This window comes from Balaenoptera physalus (assembly GCF_965194825.1).
Source record: "Balaenoptera physalus genome assembly, chromosome: 7".
Lineage (NCBI taxonomy): Eukaryota > Metazoa > Chordata > Mammalia > Artiodactyla > Balaenopteridae > Balaenoptera > Balaenoptera physalus.
The window spans coordinates 55930418-55952183 of NC_138886.1; the positions used below are offsets into that span (position 1 = coordinate 55930418).

General features: G+C 42.1%; 1 protein-coding gene across 2 annotated transcripts in view; it reads left to right on the forward strand.

The window, feature by feature from the left end:
* Window positions 1-19998, forward strand: part of PDCD1LG2 (programmed cell death 1 ligand 2) — a 62036-nt gene extending 42038 nt beyond the window's left edge. The window contains exons 5-6 of one of the 2 annotated variants that reach the window (XM_082471088.1): window positions 3211-3260; window positions 14781-19998. In XM_082471088.1, the coding sequence (XP_082327214.1) occupies window positions 3211-3260; window positions 14781-14786 (56 nt within the window). In that variant the 3' untranslated portion in view covers window positions 14787-19998. Of the gene's footprint in view, window positions 1-3210; window positions 14269-14780 lie in introns of those variants that run through there. The other variant, XM_082471087.1, reaches the window with a different exon arrangement.
* Window positions 19999-21766: the final 1768 nt, after the last annotated feature.

The following is a 21766-nucleotide window of genomic DNA, read 5'->3' on the forward strand; positions in this document are numbered from 1 at the left end:
GAAATCCTCCCCTCATCCCCCATTCCAATCTCAAGAGTAAATGAAGCTATCAGTAGCTTCAAGCTGGGTGCAAGTCTCAGGCACCAACTGGAGTGGGAGAGATTTGTTACTAATAAGAGGTAAGTGAATACATTTTCAAATGATTCCTTTTCTGTTTTTAATGAACGAGAGTGAAATCACCGCTGCCTATGTAATAACCCCCATCTCTAACTCTTGTGCTTTGGGATCTGCTTTCTTCCAAGGGAGTACACGTTTACACGTGTGGAAATGCGTCTGCCATGTACGCAAACTCACGTCACAGAAGAAGCTTGAGAAGTTCTGGTACTGTGGATAGAGCTTTAAACCAGTGACAGAAGCTAGGTCTGGACCTGGTGCTCCCACATATTGGCTCTATGATCTTGTACGAATCACTCAACTTCTTTGAGGTGTTTTTTCCATCTGATGCAGGAAGCAATATGAGAATAACATTTTCCAGCTTATTGATTCAACCTCACTGCCACGACTGTGGTTCAGCCTGGGCTAGAGCAGAACCCTCCTACTTGTCTCCCTGCACCCACTCCTGCCTCTCAATTTAGCTAGAACAGGCGTTTAAATTCTCAAATCTACCATGTCTCCTCTGCTCACACCTCTTCCGTAGCTTCTCACTGCTCACTGGGTGAAATCCCAACAAGCCCCTGGTCATATGACTCACGTCTCGGCTTTGTACCCTCATTTTCCAAGCTCTAGCCGTACAGAATTGTCTGGTCCTCAGAGGTATCTCATTCTTGCAGTTCTGAGTTTTCTCATATAATATTCACTCTTTCTAAAATACTTTCTTTTCTTTGCCCACCTGAGTTGGAGTCATCCTTTGAATCTTAGCTAAGCTGTCACTTCATCAAGCCTTCCCTGATTCTACTCCCACCCCTGACTCTACTTCCTCACGACACCCATTACTTCAAATCCCTTGTTAGATATTTCCATAGCACCTACTTCTCCTTTCAATACACTCAGCACACATTACATACATAGGGCCTGTTTTAATAGCTTGGGCTATAAATGGAATTGCATCCCTTTTAATTTTCCACATCCTCAAGTACCCACCTGCCTACCTCAGCAAGAAGTCCAGTGTCTCCCTCTTACAGTATGTACTTCCCCACCTCCCACAGACTGTCAGGAGGCTTGCTTAGCCCCCAGGGTCAGTGCTGCTTCAAAACAGGCGGGAAGGCTACTGGGGAGCTAGGTCAGTTCACCAGAGGGCACTGGTTTTGAGCTGCAGCTGTTTCTACTGCCGTGCAACATCTCTGTTCCCTCTGGGTATCTCTGTCCACCACACAAAGGTACCCTTGCCAGTCCAGATCCCCACACAGACCAGAGTGATGCAGGATGACAACTCTTCTGGCTCCCCTCACACGGTCTGCCATTGCTCCTAAAGCGAGATTCTCATGGGCTGGTGTGGCAGAAGGGGCTTCCTGCCTTAACAGCAGCTGTGCCCAGCCAGCCTCTTCTGCACTCAGCCTTTGTATTGAGCCTGGGACACCAGTCCTAACTGCCTTATCTTGAGTTCCTCTTGGCGACATTGCTGTCCCAAACTTCTAAATCTATCAGAGTCAAATAAATGTGTCCACCCAGAAGGCTCTTTGGCTCCTAAAATTTACCCACCTATGTCTCAGCAACCAGCTCTGCACACCAAGGTGTATAGGGAGGCTGTTGACAGCCCATAAAGGGTTCTGTTTACCATCTCCACTTAAGAGGAACCATTCAGTAGTTTACGGCTCCAGGGTGACTTGCTGGGTTCCAGAAAAGAAGTTGGCCTTCTATTACAAAAACAATGTCAAATTCTGCTTCATCTGCTAATCTTTAAATTTCCTGAGTTCAGGGACTGTGTTTCTCTTATTCATCAGTATATATCCAGTGTCTACAACATTACCTGGCATATATAGACGTTCAACAAAATTTTAGACATTTAACCTCCCATGTGCAGATATGTATGCTAACCTGCTCTGTACAACGTAGCCATATGTGGTTATTTAAATTAAATAAAAATTCAAGTCCTTGGTCATATTTTAAGTGCTCACATATTGTAGGTGTTCAATAACCACATGTGGCTAGTAGCTACTCTATGGGATAGAGCAGTATTTCCAATTTCTACTGGATTCAATAAATATAATATGATATTTCAATAAATATAATATATTTCAATAAATATCATTGAAAAACAAAACATATTAAAAGAATTTCTATAAAAATTTCTAAATGTTTATACTTGATTTCTAAATCTATCTCATCGTGGACTGTTAACAATCAGTTCACCCACTGGTACCAGCCCACGGACCACATTTTGAGTGGCACTTGCCTAAAAGACTGAGCCAGGACTTTGCAGGGATTTAAACCAAAGGCCAAATATGCTGGCTAATGCTTGCATGAGAACCACAGAGAATGACAGTACTGACCTCAGGCATTAGAGGCCTTCACTCAATCTCCAACATTCAAGGGCAATTTCTATAGGCTAACCCTTTCAAATACAAACACTCTTGGAGGAGATTGCAATGTGGGATAGAAGCCCTCTAAGTCCAGGCCAATGTCAGGATGGTTATGAGGGAGTTACAAAGAATCTGATGTACAGAGCAAAAGCAGAATTAGGGATGGATTGAATTCAGGAACCCAGGCAACTGCAGGACATGGGCATCAAGCCCTGGAAGAAAATCAGAGTGGGAGGGAACGTGTGAAATCAGCGGTTGAGAAAGAGATGAAACCAGGGAAACGGTGGTCAGCAGCATCCCATCATGTGAACTTGTGCTTCTGCCCCAGGAATTACTTTGAACAAGTATGTCATTTATACCTTAGAGTAAATTAATTGATCAGACCTTCTGCTCTGTTTAGGGAAGACAGGAAGGAAGTGGTATTCAAGACTAAAGCAGAACAGGGAGAGATAATTTCAGAGACATTTCCTGGGCTGAATACCCAAATTAGCAGCCCCTCAGCCTCTGAGTACCTGGGGGCCAGAGGCAGACAACAGAATGGGAAGTAAGTGGGGGCCTTCTTTCTTCACAATTTTCTCCTAAGAGTATGGTTTTACGTCATATTCAGCCTGAGGTCTAAAACCACGGTGGACATTTGGACTTCTATATGTGGATTTATTTGGATTTACTTTTTGTTCTGCCATTGTTTAGCCTATAAACAGAACTATTTCCTTGTTAATCTTATCCCATCCCTGGATTTTTTCTTTTTCAGACACAACAAAAAGATCTGTCACCACGGTAAGGAGAGAAGTGGACAGAGCTGTGAGTAATCATGATTTTTCTTTTCTTTTTCACCCCCTTTCCTCTCCCATCGTGAATTAAGAAATAACCTCTATTAATGCACCAAGGGCAACTGAATAGTTTAGGCTCGTGCAGAATCTTCCTGTTAGTGGCATTTTTAGCCTGTTTTTCTTGCAACCCTGTGTTGTTCCATACCTTTCTTGGAGAACAGGATGGTGTCTTGTATAGCCACAGAACAACTATGTAGCCTTTCGTCTGTCTGTATTCCTAAGTACCCCTAGAAAATAAGGCACAGGACATCTGGGCTCACAAAATTAGATGCATGGTTAAATTTAACAGTAAGGAGAAGATATTCAACTGTGGCACAATCAACAGCTGATGTTTTTGCAACAGTTGTTAAGTACACTGTTGGGGGCTGTGTGTCAAGGGCATTGCTGGGGATGTGGAAGTATGTCATGAGGTTGACAGGCATGGAGCTGGACTTTGTGGAAGAGAGAGGATGTGATCTGGAGGTTAGGAAAAGTAGGGTTGCTGAAATCATTCAGGCTCGTTGGATGAAAAGCTTAGACCCTGGGGAAGTGGTGTGTTGGGGACCAACAGGCCTGGGTCTCATTGTAAAATGGGTATTTCTGGCTTTCTTGGGAAAGCTGCCTTTCCCTGTAATCTAGGGATCACATGGTGTGACACACAAGTTTATGAGTCACCAAAATAATGATAGGCAATTCATAGAAATGTCTAAATAACTATGTATCAGCTAGTCAGAATATTCAGAACTGTTCATTTTCGAATTCTGTTGAATATATCCCCAAAATTCCAGAGGCACCAATTGTGAAAATAACCCTAGAAAACCTTCAAATACCAGGGTCTGTGTCTGGCTTATGCATCAGACATGGCAGCTAATAAGCACAAAATAAAACTTAAAAGAATGAAATGAAAAGAGGCTCCTGCACCCTCCCCGTCTCCACCACTTCCCTGAAAGCGATTCTTGAAACTACATCCTGTGACTGTATACTCATCCCTGGGCACAGCACCAGGAAAGAATTGCAGCTTAGGCCGGACTGTACTTGATGTCCTGTTACCCTGAGCTTTTCTGAATCAGCAACAAGATTTTCTTGACTCAGAAAACTTTCAGATCAACACTGGCAGGCCTGATGGAAGCATTCATTTCTTGAGAAACAAAAATCCTATATTCCTATAAATTGATCTGCTTGGCCTACATGTGAGTTTCCACGGGAGAGGCCCAATATTTGTCTGAATTTCACAAGGTCAGGGTGTTTGTATAAGCGACTCCTTCAATGGCTCAGCATAAAGAAGAAAGCATAGTGGAAGTCCTGAGCACAGAGGTAATAAACTCAGATGCCTACTAGGGCCAGGCAGGTGATGAAATGAGTATACACTGTCTAGTATAACCTGATAGGAAGTGGGGGAGGGATTTCAACAAATTGGAGAGTATATTCCCTGTCAATTTAGCACTAGCCTAACATTGCCTGAGAAGATGGAAATCCAGATTTTTATATAAAAATGACCTAATTACTAAATGCTGGCTGAAAGTATTTCAAATACCAAACAAACTAAATAAAACGTGCCCGTAGGCTAATTGAGCCGGTCAATGACCAGTTTTCAAGATCTTTCCTAGAGAGAAAATATTGTCAGGAAAGAGCCTAGGATCTGAGTAATGAAGGCAGAAATACCTATTTGAAGAACTGAACACTCAAAGGCTTTCTGCCAACCTAAATGTCTTTCCTATGGCCTGCCACATGGTCTGAATATTGCACTGTTATAAAGTGACTTCCTTGGATTAACAGTGTATCACAGTCATTTTTAACCAGTACAGCTCCTTATAAACAGAAAAATTCCACACCCTCTTTTAATGGTGTCTGAAATTCAAAATAGAGTAACTATCTTGATCCAAAATCAAGTTAAAGAAATGGGACTAATTCCCTCCTCTCCCTGCCCGGCCCCCCGCCCCTCCACAATTATATATAGTCACAGTCTCTACCTTTTAACCTGGAGGAAGGGAGAGTCAGGGAGGTGAGAGAGTGATGCTTCTCCTCTTTCTCCCTCACCCCTCCTTGGCACTTACCTGAGAATATGTGGTCCAGTGTAAATAAGTCAGGACCACTTGGATATACATCATAGAAGACATACATAGGAATGTACCTGGTACTATTACTTATAATAGCAACAAATTAGAAATAATCAAATATGAATCAATAGGAGAAAAGATGAATAGGAAGACTAGACAGTAATTAAAATGAAAGCACCAAAACTAGATGTATTTTTGAGATGAATAAATCTGAACAATATAATTTGGAGAGGAAAGACAGATACAGAAAGATACAGATAGAATATTACCAATGACAGAGAGTTTAAAAACATGCAAACAACCCCTAAGTAGTGTTTATGGGAAACAGTCATGTGATATAAAAGTACAAAAATAGCATGGAAGTGATAAACATCACATTTTTTTGTTTGTTTGTTTTGTTTTGTTTTTAATTAATTAATTAATTTATTTATGGCTGTGTTGGGTCTTCGTTTCTGTGCGAGGGCTTTCTCTAGTTGTGGCAAGCGGGGGCCACTCTTCATCGCGGTGCGCAGGCCTCTCACTATTGCGGCCTCTCTTGTTGCGGAGCACAGGCTCCAGATGCGCAGGCTCAGTAATTGTGGCTCACGGGCCCAGTTGCTCCGTGGCATGTGAGATCTTCCCAGACCAGGGCTCGAACCCGTATCTCCTGCATTGGCGGGCAGATTCTCAACCCCTGCGCCACCAGGGAAGCCCTGTGCTTCAGTTTTGTCGTCTGTAAATTGAGAAAGTTGGACCAAATCCAGACGGGCAAACAGGCCTCATGTCAGGTGCAGGGAATGCCTAGAGCAGAGATAAGGATGGTTTGGGAGACTGTTTCTAGGTGGAAAGTGTGGTGATTGATGAATGAATAATGTCTGCCTTGGGTGTGGGGTGGGAAAAGTCATGGTTCTTGACAATATATTTAAAAAAAAAACAATTATGCGTTTATCTGTATTTCCATTCATCTTTGTCATGTACATACATACATGACATTATTTAGTGTTCTACATGTTTCAGTTGCATTCAGAGTTATTTTCAGATTGATCCAAGTCTTTGTAATCATGTTTAGAGCTGCATAAAATGTAGAACTTGACTGATGATCACTAGTGATGAAGTATTAAAGGAACAAATTACTCATTTTTACTGAGCATAATGTTTTATGGTTTTGTCAAGACAAATACCAATGTGTTAGATTTTCAGTAGATGCTTTTTAATTTTCTCCCTAAAAAGTTGCTCATCAGTTATTAACTCTTTATTTAGAACAGATTTAATGCTTTGGATAATATCCCCTGGGAAGAAGAGGGAGCCAGACATGGAGATACTGATTTGAGAAATAGGAAGAGGCTAGGTCTGGGGCCCAGTGTTTGGACAGCCAAGAAAACTTGGTACGTGTTGTTGGGGGTGAGGGGTACCTCAGGCTTCTCCAGAGAAACAGAACCACAGAACCACTAGGAGACCAAAAAGTATGAAATCTGTAGGGCAGGCTGGCAGGCTGGGAACTCAGGTAAGAGTTGAAGGTGCAATGTCGAGCCCCAGATCTATAGGTCAGGCCAGCAGGCTGGGGACTCAGGTAGGATTTCTACATTACAGTATTGAGGCAGAATTCCTTCTTCTCTGAGAAACCTCAGTTGTTGCTCTCAAGGTCTTCAACTGTTTGAATGAGGCCCATCCACATTATGGAAGGTAATCTGCTTTATTTAAAGTCGGTGGACGGTAGGGACTTCCCTGGCGGTCCAAGTGGTTAAAGACTTCGCCTTCCAAGGCAGGTGGTGTGGGTTCGGTCCCTAGTCAGGGAGCTAAGATCCCACATGCCTCAGGGCCAAAAAAACCAAAACATAAAAACAGAAACAATATTGCAACAAATTCAATAAAGACCTTAAAAATGGTCCACATCAAAAAAATCTTTAAGAAAAAAAGTCAGTTGACGGTAAATGTTAATCACATCTACAAAACACCTTCACAGCAACATCTAGACTAACATTTCACCAAACAACTGGGCACATTAGTCTAGCCAAATTGACATATAAAATTAACCATCACGGCATCAGGAGTTGAGGGGAACATTTTGCCTGGAATAAGTCAAGTTATCAGACCTCTCAGAGCCTTTAAAAATAGAAGTATGTGGCCATCTATTTTCTGGTCATTGGAGTTGTCCAAATGACCAGGGCTCTGTCTAATACCTGCTCATCCATGTAGCTGCCACCCAGATTTTCATGCAGACTAACTATTTAGGGTTTTTTGTATATTTCAGCAGGATTTTTTTCTCAGCTCACTGCCTCTCAACCTTTCAGCAACAAAAGAACATCTGTGGCATCAGACTCTGCCACTTTATGTATTTTGAAATAAAGAATATCTGAGTAGATCTAGAGGGGGGAAAAAAAACAAACTTGTAGTCAAAAATTACGTGATAAAATCAAACTACAGTTTTTGGAAATTACTTCTCAGTAAAATGAAGAGATTACATGAAATAGATTTGACTTATCTAATATCTTGTTTCCTTACCAACACCCAATGAGAAATTTTAAAATGCATAGATAGCTTTGGAAAGTCCCCTTGAGTGGAGCCGGCACACTCTGTGAGGTCCGATTCCCCCCACACTGTTTTCATCATCATGCCAGTCTCCTGTCTCTAGACTAGATCCAAACTCCTTTGCATGGCTTTTCAGGGCATCCTTCTCCCTCTCCTGTTCCCATGCCAAGCTCATTCCTGCCTCTGTGCCTTTGCTCATGTTGTATCTTCTGCCTGGAATGCCCTCCCCATTCCTTCTTGCTGACCCAAATTCAGACTTCTTGCAGGATCTATCTTAATATAGAATAATAATTAGCATTATTATTGTTATAATGCCAGACCACTGTTCTAAACACTTTAGAGGTACTAACATTTAATCCTCACAGTAGCCCTATGAGGTATATACTTCCCCCCGCCATCTCCAGTCTTAGAGATGAGGAGATACTTGTGCAAGGCCATATGGCTAGTAAATACAAGGTCCAGTAAATGGACCCGTGTATCCCAGTCCAGAGCCCACGCCTATACACTACACTGTACTCCCTTTCTTAATCTGTAAGACTCTCTCCCCCAACTCACCCATCTTTCTTTTTCCCTCTGCATTGTACACACAGTCTATACTACTCTTTTTTTGTTTTTTTTTGGCTGTGTTGGGTCTTCGTTTTCTGTGCAAGGGCTTTCTCTAGTTGTGGCAAGCGGGGGCCACTCTTCATCGCGGTGCGCGGGCCTCTCCCTATCGCGGAGCACAGGCTCCAGACGCGCAGGCTCAGTAGTTGTGGCTCACGGGCCTAGTTGCTCCGCGGCATGTGGGATCTTCCCAGACCAGGGCCCGAACCCGTGTCCCCTGCATTGGCAGGCAGATTCTCAACCATTGCGCCACCAGGGAAGCCCTATACTACTCTTAAGCACATGGTCACAGCATTATTTTCTGGCTGCTTCCAAGTGTACATATTTTATGTCTACTTAGTCAATGCAATGAAGTGAGATATTACTGTTAATGAAACTATTGGGTATTTGGTGTTTGTTTTATTGTCCATTTGTCGGTACTTCTTTTAGTTTATTCTGTGATAAATTTAAAGAAGGTGACTGATTTTGACCAAATTTGGCTCACTACTAAAAACTCCTGTTTTAGCTGAGTTTGCCAGCTCAAAAAAGAATAACTTATCATCATTTCTAGAACATCTGTAGTACTTTTAGTAGGCACCTATTAATGAGAATCAACCACAGTTAACACTCTACTATCCACTGGTGTGTATCAACAAAAAAAAGGTAGGTCAACTATAGCCAGGGGGTCAAATCCCCTCTTGTTTTTATAAACAAAATTTTTATTGAATTTTTATTGAAACTTAACCATGCTCATTGTTTTCATATTGTCACCACCCCCCCAAATTTCACACCCCTTCCTCTGCTTCTGATGGCAGAGTTGAGTAATTGCCACAGAGACCGTATAGCCCATAAAGTTTAAATTTTTTATAATCTGGCCCTTTACAGAAAAAGTTTGCTGACCCCTGACCTAGAGGCTCTTCCAGGCTTTGCACCTCCTCCCACCTCGATGTACTTTTTCCCGTACTAAGCGACCTAAGGCCACCCCCACTCTTACCTCAGCTTCATGAAGTCTGAAGACAGAGCCCACCGGGAAGTGCTTAGGCCCAGCCAGCTCGGGGCTGTCACTCTCCCACACGCATTCTCTGTCACCCCAGCTCTGCCTCACCCCCAAAACCACCCCTGTGGGGACAGTGTTAGGTTCCAGGCTTTCCAGGAGCCATCCTGGGTCCTCACGTTCTTACTCAGCATCACCTCAGGAGATGAAGTCTTGGGACTTGCTCTGAGCATGTCCTTTGGACATACTTCATTTTTTAAATTTTAATTTTAATCTATTTTTATTTAAGTATAGTTGATTTATATTATTGTGTTAGTTTCAGTTGTACAGCAAAGTGATTCAGTAATACAGATATATATACTTTTTCAGATTCTTTTCCATTATAGGTTATTACAAGATATTGAATATAGTTCCCTGTGCTATACAGTAAATCCTTGTTGTTTATCTATTTTATACATAGTAGTGTGTATCTGTTAATCCTGTACTCCTAATTTATCCCTCCCTCCTGCCCCTTTGGTAACCATAAGTTTGTTTTCTATGTCTGTGAGTCTGTTTCTGTTTTGTAAATAAGTTCTTTTGTATTATTCTTTTTAGATTCCACATATAAGTGATATAATATGATATTTGTCTTTGTCTGACTTACTTCACTAAGTAAAGTAATCTCTAGGTCCATCCATGTTGCTGCAAATGACAATATTTCATTCTTTTTATGGCCGAGTAATAGTCCATTGTGTGTGTGTGTGTGTATATATATATATATACATCCACATATACCACATCTTTTTAATCCATTCATCTATTGATGGACACTTAGGTTGCTTCCATGTCTTGGCTATTGCAAATAGTGTTGCTGTGAACATTGGGGTGCATGTTGCACATACTTCTGGCAAGACTTTTATCTCTTGCTCTTGTGTACATACTAGGATTACACTTCTCTGCGATTGATTAGTAGTTAAGTGTGGTCATGTGACTTGCTTTGGTCAACTAAATGTAAGCAAAAGTGATCTTTTTTACTTTGGGGTAGACGATATAATAGGTAGTGTGTGCCTTGCCATATTTTCTTTTTCCATCTGCAACATTCAAGGTAGTGATTGCTATATCAGCCTGGGTTTCTGAGTAACTACAAATAACAGGGCCCCCTGCTGACCCTCAGTGGACATGGAGCGTGAGCAAGAATAAATCTTTGTTTATTATATTGAGATTTAAGAGTTGTTTGTTCCTGCAGCATAATTTAGTGTATCCTGACTGACACAACAGGGAAACAATAGACCATATGTTACCATTTAACATCCTATTTCTGAGAAATAATAATACGGAAAAATGCTTTCTATATTAAAAAAAAAGTAAGGTATAAAAATACACTCACCGTATAATTAATGCTCTATTTAAAAAATGTTTTAAATATACCCACCACACCCCCTTTCTCCCAAAAAGGTTAAGTAAAAACATTAAAATGTCCATGATCATTGTCTTTATGTTCTGGAAACTTGTATTGTTTTCTTCTTTTATGTTTCCTGAGTTTTCTTTGTACTTTAATACATTTTTAAATATCCCAGTATCACTTTTAAGTACCCAGGGGTGCCTGTTAGATAAAGAAAGATGCTTTCTGAAGCCCTTTTAACCATCCGGCACTCACCTCTCTATATCTCAGTAGTCACATGCATTATGTAGGGCTGTTCACTGGGTCCTCATCACCTTGAGGGAGAGAAATGCTATACCCCCCTTTCAGGGACACACACCAATGTCTTTGTTTCCTTTCGGAGATTCTTTGCCCAGCCAAGCTAGAAGGGATGGATACATGCTCCAAGAATGTAAGAGATGAGGTGATTTGCACAAGGTCATCTTATAACTTAGTGATGGAACTGGAGTCAGAGTTCAGGCTTCCTGAGTCCTCGTCTGTAGCACACTGCCCTTTCCATTTGTGGAAGTTCTTCTTGCAGCTAACTTTACTCACTTGTGATGCTGCTCAGGCCCATGGCTTCTTGCTATTATGCAGGCAACCAAACTGTCAAGCAGTATAACTTGAGGAGTGGATTCTGATACCATAGATATGTATCATGCTTCCTTTAAAAAGAAAAAAAAAAAGAGTTATTCTAGTCATGAAACCATGCTTTCTTAGAGCTTCCAGACCATGTAGCCTGACTTCTCCACTTTAGAGATGGTGAGACTGGGGCTAAGGGATGTTAAGTGACTTTCTTGATGAAATAATAACAAAAAATAAATAAATAAAAGATCTTGTGATCCCCAGTATAACACTATTTATTTATTCATTCATTCGTTCACTCTAAAACATGTATTGTGTCTGCTATTTGAAAGACTCTGTGTCAGGTAGGCCATGTGAGAATTATAAGGATGAATTAAGCACATGAGTCATCCAAGAGTCTTACAGTGAAGTATTGGAGATGAGGTACTCAAAAAACTGTTCTCATTGCCATAGTTTGGGTTAAAATTAAAATAAAAGAGGCCAGCTTTCTATATACCCCCTAGTAATTGATCCAATCTCTACATTTTGTTTTATTTTGTTTTTTTACTGGAGTCTCTTGTCTTCCCCCTAAGAACTTCCACCCGAGAACTGACCACAACCTTGGCATTCCGTCATGGCACCATGGATGTGTCTCCTTTCCCCCTTCCTACTCCAGTGGTTCCCAATCTTTTTTTATAAGCCTTTAAAAAGGAGATATTAGAAAGAAAACCTATATATACTGAGTAGGAAAAGTTTGAGTCATCTTCCTATGTTCCTCCTTTACTCTCACACTACTATCACACTCAAACACATCTGACACCAGATGTGTGGAGGTTTTCCCCACACCAAGCAATTCTCTGCCTCACCAGGTGAGTGTCCTACAATTTAACTTAATTCTGACACTATCTACCTGGTGATAGCTTGAGATCCCACAGGTTAAGGGCTCTGTCCCACAAGACTGCTCCCACCCTACTTCAGATGCCAATCATGAATTCAGGTTGTCACCTGTACTTCTGACCAATCAGCTATAAATCTGAGATTCTCACGCCCTTCTCCTTGGGTTCAACTAATTTGCTAGAGCCATTCACAGAGCTCAGGAAAATAGTTTACTTAGGTTTACCAGTTCATTACAAAAGGATATGATAAAGCATACAGATGAACATCCAGGTGGAAGAAATGTGTAGGGCAAAGTACTTGGGAAGGGGCACACACGGCTTCCATGCTCTCTCCATGTGCCACTCTCCCAGCCCCTCCACATGTTCACCAATCCAGAAACTCTTCAAAACCCTTCCTTTGGGGATTTTTAATGGCATGATGAATCATTAACTCCATTTTTAGCCCCTCTGCCCTCTCTGCAGAATAGGGGGTGGGGCTGAAAATTCCAAACTTCTAATTATGGCTTAGTCTTTGTGGTGACCAGCACCCATCCAGCAGCCCACCAAGAGTCACCTCACTAGACCAAAAGACACTGCTACCACCCAGGAAAGTCCAAGGGATTTAGGAGCTCTGTGTCAGGAACCAGGACCAAATATTAGAAGAAAAGATGCTCTTAGTGCTCTTATCACTTAGGAAATTACAAAGGTTTTAGGAACTCTGTGCCAGGAATCGGGGGCAGAGACCAATATATATATTTTCTATTATCTCACAAAAGTAGATTAAAACAGTGGCAGAATTGGGGTAGAGGATATAAAGACCCTTCCATAGGTCCCTGCAAAGACTTCTAAGGTACCTCGTGCTTCTTGGAACATATTTGGAAAATCATGTAGTAGAAGTGATCTTCTATGATCACTTTATTCTGAAGCCCACGTTATTTATCTAGCCACAGAATCCCCAGAAATGCCCACCCCACATCATGCTTCCTTTCCACACAGAGCACAGCTGTCCCAGGGAGGGAGGAGGGGCTGGAGGCATCAGGAGTAGCCTCACTCACCGGTGCTCATAGATTTTTAATGGTGTGAGAAGTCTCTGTGTTTTTTATGGTTCTCTATGGCTTTCAAGAGGTACACATAATGCACAAAAGTTCAGAGACGGGGGAAAAATACCACATTAGGCTGGGGATAATCAGGGAGGAGGAAAGGTTTCATGGAGGAGGTGACATTTGAGCCAGGCAGAAACAGAAATAGCAGACTATTCTAGATAGAGGGGACATGGGAGGGAAGGCAGAGAGACCAGAAGACATGAGGTATCTGAAGGAAAAGGCATGTGATCCTCATTTGGCAAGAGCCAGGTGTAGGGGCTTCCCTGGTGGTGCAGTGGTTGAGAATCTGCCTGCCAATGCAGGGGACACGGGTTCGAGCCCTGGTCTGGGAAGATCCCACGTGCTGCGGAGCAGCTAGGCCCGTGAGCCACAATTACTGAGCCTGCGCGTCTGGAGCCTGTGCTCCGCAACAAGGGAGGCCGCGATAGTTAGAGGCCTGCGCACCGCCATGAAGAGTGGCCCCCACTTGCCGCAACTAGAGAAAGCCCTCGCACAGAAACGAAGACCCAACACAGCCATAAATAAATAAATAAATAAATAAATAAATAAAATAAAATAAAAAAGAGCCAGGTGTGGGATAAGGGGAAAGATTGTTGGGGGCCATATCGTGAGCCATGAATTCTGGGCAAAGGAGATTAGATTTTACTCACCGGGCGTGGGTGCCTTGGTCAGGTCTCAGCAGGAGACAGAGGGCACATACAGGGGGGGTAATTGAGGCAAGTTTACAAGTTTTTACCTTTACAAAGACATGAGCAGGATGAGGGGAAACCAGTGAGGGATACTGGGCATCCTGAGACTAGCAAGAGCAGGCACCAATGACTGAGCCTCAGCCTGAAGGGGAAAGGGGAGGGAGCAGTTATCAGAACACTGGTGAGAACAGCAATGGGAAAGGGCTGCCCACTGGAGCTGTGAGCTTTAACGGAGGAATAAAACTGACCTGCAAACTGTCCAGAAGGTGGCTGAGGAAGAGATACTCCAACCTCACCCTCCTATCCCCGATGCAATCTCCTTTCTCCCCTGAACTGAGGGAATGGAAACCAGAGGGAAGAAAGGCCAGTGATGCAATCCTGGAGTATGAACAGGACAGAGCAGGGTGGAGAGAGCATCTGCAGGAACAAACAGAAATATCTGGCACAATCGGAATTCTAAAAGGTCTGAATAGGGAAGCCCCAAGAACTTTGCTCCAGTATTGCTGAGCTGACTACAGCCCAGAGTACGGAAGAGAGAAGCCTCTTGCCACAGGTCTGGAGAGAAAGGCTGAAGATTTAGACTAGGGCAATGGTCGAGGGGGTGGAAAGAAAGATTTAAGCCATGCTGCCTTTTGAGCGTTTTTTTCTAACTCCAGTTTTCTCACTCCAATCTGATTTTGAGAGGTTATGTATTTTCTGGTCAGAAAAACGATTTTCCTATTTGTGGACTTTTCTCCCCAGATTTGAATCTGTGGCCTGATGAGCTGGAGTGACCTGATGGGACATCCTCAAGAAACTTCTAGACTCTGAACAAGAATCCCTTGGCCTGCAGAGCTTGTTGTGTGCACTTTTCAAATGCCTTTGTGTGAGCCAGCACTTTAATCTGGAGACTGCAGCAAGACTAGGCAGCACCTGCCAAGGTGTACTTACGGAAGTCAGGCAGCCACCTCTCCACTGATCCGGGCTCTCACTCCTGCAGCCCGTGGCTCCAAGCACACACCACTGCAGTTTAGAAAAAGACCACACTGGATGCTGCACCCCAGTGAGTGTCCTCAGGCTCTTTGTTGCTTCTGGACGGGAAACAAAAGGAATTATTTCCCCCTAAGTTTCCAAAGTGATTTCCAGAAGCAGAGACCAGTGGAAATTTCCAGTTACAGAAGTGGACAGATTGCCAGTAGAGTTACTTTTATCTGTAGTTTCCTCTGGATAGTGGACAAGCCTATTGAGCTGGCAAGCTCACAGACAGGGCTTTATACAAAGTCAAGCCATAATTGACATGTTTTATGGCTTACAGGAATCTTGAAAGCATCTGAGTTGTTCTAATGAAGTATTTAAGCATTTAAGTACACAGAGTGGTCAACTACAAATTGTGGAAAAAAGCCATTGAGTATTATTTGTGAGGTCTGAATCACAAAGCATTGGTTTTAACCTGTAATGACACCATATTGAATGGTGCTTTTTTTTTTTTTAACTACATCCGTCCTTCAAAAAATTCTGTCTCCTTAACCTCAGAAGCCAATGATACACATTTTAAATTTTGGCATGCTAATATGCTATTTCTGCAAAGATTTCAGTTGAGTAGCCATGATGGTCAAAGCCCCAGACTAAGTCTCCTTTCCTAGCCCTCTATATGACTTTAAACTTAACCTTTCAGTGGCTCAGGTTCTAGGTCTGTGATACGGTGATACTCACTAGCTGAGGCCTTTGATGGTCAGCACTAGAAATCCTGTGAGATCCCATTATGGGTGTGTCAAGGAGGAGGGTAACTGGACATGGTGACATCAAGCTAATCATGTTAAATTTGGTCTTTGTGCTGGGACCACAAAGCTCAGGACATTAGTTGACCCCTAAACTATCCAAATGTAAACATTATCAAGCATAACAGATGGATGAGTGGGCCTGAAGCAAACTCTTTAACTGGTGTACAGACTAAGAATAATTTTAGGTTTATGGGAATGAAGGGGTGTGAAAGTGAGTAACACACAAATAATATAACATCTCAGTTTCTTCTATACACATCAAAGAATGCCGCTGAAGAATAAAACTCAATTGTTTATTCTTCAGCGTGTTCTGATGTTCTACTTTTGGCTAAGTGGTTTCCTCAGGGCCCATCCAGGTCAGTAGGTTTAATGTTCCATCAGGCCAGTTGGCTCCCATAGGTTTAAAAGCCTTTGAGGCACACTCAGATGCCCTCTTCAGAAGGCAGGGTCCCATGTTTTGGTCTGGGGTCCCTGCTGGAGAAGCAGCACCTCCTAAGGCTGCAGAGATCAGAGCAGGCAGACAAGGCCTTCTCCCTGAAGAAGCAAGTCTCTCCATGCTGTGCCCCGCCTTCCCACAGGTATGTGGTTGGCATGCTGCATCCTTGGGTGGTAATATTTAACTCTGTTAGGAACCCGGTGGCATAATGGTTTCTGTCAAAATACCACCATCTTTAGTCCTATATTGGGGCTATTTTCTAAAATACCAAATAGGGGCAGGGCTCCCTACCTCCAATATCCCGAAATTCAGGGTTCTTTGGGGAGGAAGACCATTAGGCATTGTGTCCAAGTGGGAGGAACGTTCTACACTACAGCCTACAGTCATAACGTCTAACATTTACCAAGTACTTACTATATGCCCGATATTGTTTAGCGTTTTATACATATCATTGGAATGCGTTCTCTCAAAACCCTCTGAAAAAGGCACTATTTATGTCTCCATTTTAAAGATAAGGAAACTGAGGCACAGAGAGGTTAAGAAATTTGGTTAAGGCTGCCTGTTTCGTTTGGAAGGGATAGAGCTAGGGCAATGAAACCATATTCATTATACCCCACCATGTGTCCTGATTTCCTACCCGATGGGACTTTAAGGTGGGATTTTACTGGTTACATACACCATGTGGTCTTCTTTTGCTGGCCTAGGATTAATTTCACTCTTACTTTTTCCAAAGAGGCACTACAGGAGGGTGGGTGGAGGAGAGGCTCTGACATCAGAGATTCCAACCCCAACTCAACTATATATGAATTATACAACTTTGCATGTATCATTTGATCTCTCCAACCATCAGTTTCCTTATCTAAAAGATGAATACAGTCGTCCCTTGGTATCTGCAGGGGATTGGCTCCAGGACCCCCTCAGATACCAAGTCTGTGGATGTTCAAGTCCCTTATATAAAATAGTGCCGTATTTTTGTATAACCTATACACATCCTCCCATATATTTTAAATCATCTCCAGATTACTTATAATACCCAGTGAATGTAAATGCTTAAGTGAATAGCTGTAAATACAAAGTAAATGCTATGTAATAGTTGCTGGTACACAGCAAATTCAAGTTCTGCTTTTTGGAACTTCCTTCAATTTTTTTTTCTAATATTTTCAGTCCTCAGTTGGTTGACTTCCTAGATGTGGAACCTGTGGATATGAGGGGCCAGCTGTAATGTAAGAAATGTAGTTAACATCTTCCTTTATCAGGCACTTAGCTTATACAGCACATGGTAAATACCTGTTAAATAACAAGTATCATCGGTAATCCCTGATGTACCAGCCACTATTTCTTGCCAAACGGGCAGTGTCCTGACACTATTAAGCTAATCTGTCTGCAGGATATTTCTCCTGAATCCTAGCCCTAGGGGAGAAGTGAGTTATGCTCCAAGGATTTCCAGCCAAGGGGTTTTGTGTCCCCAGGCTCTTCTGTACATGCCGAATTCTCCAGCTAAGTCAAAGGGCTCACCAGTCCTCCAGTATGCCTTGTGCTGTCCCCTTCACCTAGAACATCTCCTTTCTGGGACCTCAATTCTCCCTTGCAAAACCCTATCCATCCGTCAGATGCCAGCTCTGCCAGTGAATATTTTCTGTTTTTCTCCAGTTGAATATGAGCTCTCTTTACTTTGGGCAGAGCAGTGTTTTCTTTGTCCCTCTCTAAAGCAGTTACCTTTTTCAGTTTTGAATCATGAGGACTTAAGCACATTTTATATCTTCCCCTTAGACTATGAGCTCCTGGCGGGCAAGGAGAGAGTGAGATTTTGTCATTCCTGCAGCATCTTGTATGTGATAGATGCCTCATGCATGATTGGCTCTGAGACTCATTATAATATTAGAGAAAATGGCTACACTTAACATTCTTACTTATTATGACCTTACTAAGATTGGCTGAAAAGTATATGATGGCAATCCTCAAAACAAAAGAGCTAGATGAGTTCTAAGTCTTTTTTGAAAAAGTACCTTTTACAAAGAAAGCAAAAATAGCATTTGGGAGAGTTTGAGGAATTGAGAAAGATCAAACAAACAAAAATCACCTATGATCTCATCATTCAAGCACAAGTATTTTCATTTTTGTTGTTAGCATTTGCTCTTCGTCCAGACATGTACATAATTTTGGCTATCGTTGTTAGCATGTCATTTTCTGTCCTTTTTTTCAAATTTGTCACTGTGTATAAGTTCGCAGCTATGTTGCTGACTAGTCTTCCTAATTATCATTTTTAATGGCTGCATGGGTTACAGATCTATGATGAACTGGAACTGGGCCCAAACTCCGCTTATCACCTGATCACTCTAAACCCCTATTTTGACCCCTGGATCACAGTGGTATTTGGGGTTCCTAAGAATTAGTGTCATTTCAGAGCAGTGTTTTGGAATTCCTGAGAAGCTTGGGTATTTCCATTTCCCCCAATGCACAGACACCGTAGTAAATGACTTTACATTCCTTTGGGGATGGCTTGGAGGAAGATCTATGGCAATTATTTGCGGCATTGTTGCACGGTCCTTTCTTAAGGGGTCCAATTCTCCTCTTCATCCAGGAGCTTCAGATCTGTGAACTGGTAGGGTCTGGGAATTGGGGAAGAAGCTATGATTCTCAGTTGTAATAATTCAAGTCAGATTTCTACCATATAGATCAAGTAGTGCTTTGGTAGTTCAGCCACCTATGTCTTAGCCACCCCCCACCAAAGATTCCTGTGAGTAAAAAATTCTGATTGCCACTCTGGGATCCCATCATCTCCACTGAAATCAGGAAGCCCATCTCAAGGGCAGCATTACCCAGCATTAACCTCAGCCTACAGAAAACAGCTACCTGCTGGGGCTCCCTCACTAATGCATTTCTCAATGCTTTAGTGAAGGAAACATTCCTTGGACCCTCTCAAGATGAGGAAAGACACTCAGGTTACACATGATAAATTACTCCATTATTCCTATCTCCCTAAGCCTTTAGAATCCTTCCTGAACATTATTCCAGAGAAATTCTATCAAGTCAACATCATTGAATATATTGCTGATCACAGGTTTCAGCCAGCCAACCAAGCAAACACAGCCACTCCCATATTCTCAAATTCATACATTTGTTTCACCTAGCTTTTGCTGTATAACAAAACTTAGTGGCTTATTTTTATCACTTAACGCTTTTATGATTTTGTAGGTTAGCAATTTGGACTGGGCTCAGCTGGGGCACTTCTTCTTTACATGTTGTCAGCTGGGCTCACTCATGCGTTTGCAGTCAGTCTGGCAGTTTGACATATTGGCTGGAGGATGCTTGTCTGAGCTGGCCTTACATGTCTTGGAGTTGGTGCTGGTTAATTGGGCCATGCGTCTCCAGCAGGTTAGTCGAGGTTTCTTCAACATGGAAGCTGGTTCAAAACAGGAAAAAAGAGGCAAGCCCCAACATGCAAGGGCTTTTCAGGTTTCTGTTTGCATCACATTTGCTAATGTCTCAAAACAAGTCAAACAGCCATGCCAAAAAATCAGTGTGGAAGGGGTTACATGAGGGCATGATATACAGGGTGGCATGATTCTCTGGGGGCTATTGTTGTAATGATTTACCATAGCATTAAGTCCAAAAATCTATAGAAAGTGTATTATATCAGGGCTACATAAATTTGGCCCCAACCCAATGTTATATTCTGTTCTCCTTGGTCTGATACCTTAGAATCCATCCTCTGTTATATTAGATAGGTTTCTTCTGATATAAATTTAACCAAATCATGTTATTCTTTTGGAGTATAAGCTTTTTCCTCCTGAACAAGACTCTGCCCTTCTCCCCCTGAATATGCTGGGATCTGACTCTAGATAAAAGACTGAAGGCCATGAGAGTTGGGAGCAAAAGAGTTTAAAATGAATAGGGATCTCCATGCAAGACAACTGCCTCATATATGGTCATTACAGGTTTTCAAGCAAAGGAAGGCTAGTATCATCAAATAGGAAATGAGAGGCTTATTCCACTATCAAGGGAAGCTCAGGGATACATGGGTGATTCAAGATTCTCAGCTTCATCCAAGTCCACTCAAATGTTTCCATTCCTACTCTCACAGTCCTATCCCTTCCAAATTACTGCCTAAACTTTGACATGTGAGATTTGGCCAGTCTGTGGATGCTTAGTTTGGGTCTGATTTTTTTAGACATGTCTGTCCTTTATGTAGAGGGAATAAGAGATACTCTTAGGGGCAAGCTTAGGAGCCCTCTGATGCTCTGAAGATGATTTGAGCTGAAAGATCTGCACTTGTTATTTTCTTCCTGCAAGCACCGTAGCACAGTCAGAAGTAGCCATCTCACCTTACATTCCTTACAATCATCTTCACAGCCATAATGATCACACACAGCAGTTATTGATCTCCAAAAGCCAGCCTCCCAGTGGCACTCAAACCTGGGAAGAATAGAAGATAAATTAATAAATCATGGTGCCATTACATGCCATAAATTACCACTTCCCATTTTCCATTGGTGAAGAGCTCAGCTCTGAGTTCAAAGTGAATCAATCCAGAATCCTGGTTTGAAAGTCTGTTTCCTAGGACCACTCCTAGTATCAAATACTGTATCAGCAGGGCTCAATAAGGAAAATAGGGTGTACTTAATATAAGGAATTGGTTATAAAAATATTAGAAGGCAGAAAGAGCAAAAAGTGATACCAAAGAAACCCAAATGTTAGAACTGCAGAGAACAGCTACCTTTCTGCTGTCTGCTGCTACAGACACATTCAGGAACTGGAAATAAGAGGGAATTCTCCCCCTCCCACATTCGAGTCCCCTAGGATTTCCCATTTATTGAACAGGAAGCCAGCTGGCAACGAAGGCTGATAAATGAGGTTTACTGAATCAAGGCCCTAGCACCGACAGAGCAGAGTAGAGGAAGGTAGGCTTGGAACTAAGAACAGGAGGTAAATAAACAACCTGTTCCTGAATCAGAACTTATCTGGGTAATGGAGATGTATTCCTTGAGAGAGGAAAATACAGAGATGATGAATTCCAATTAGACTGTAGCACAAGGAACTTTCTTAAGCTTTGTGGCATCTCACCATGTAACAAGGGCCTATTATGTATTTCTTGATTAATTGAAAAGAAAATAGCAACTGGGAACTGATTTGGCCATGAGTTTTGGACAAAATTATTTTTAAATGCACTTTGTAGAAGAATTTATATCAGTTGTACCATTTGGTTACAAGTGAAAGAAAACCTGATGCAAACTGGCTTAAATTAAAAAGCAGAATGTGTCAGCTTATGTTAACTGAAGAGCCAAAGGTGCAGCTGGGCACAGGGGTCTAACAGTGTCTTCAGGATCCAGGTTCTTTTCACAATCTCTTCGCACTGTTTCCCTTTTTGTTGACTCTACTTTCAAAAGACATCTCCCCCCATGATCGCAAGTTGGTTGCAGTAGTTACTAAACCTTCCATGTTCAAATCCACAAGAAAAAAAAAGCCATTTTTTCCAGCATTCACAGCAAATTCAAATATTAACTCTGGATAAGTTTATGTCATATGCCCTC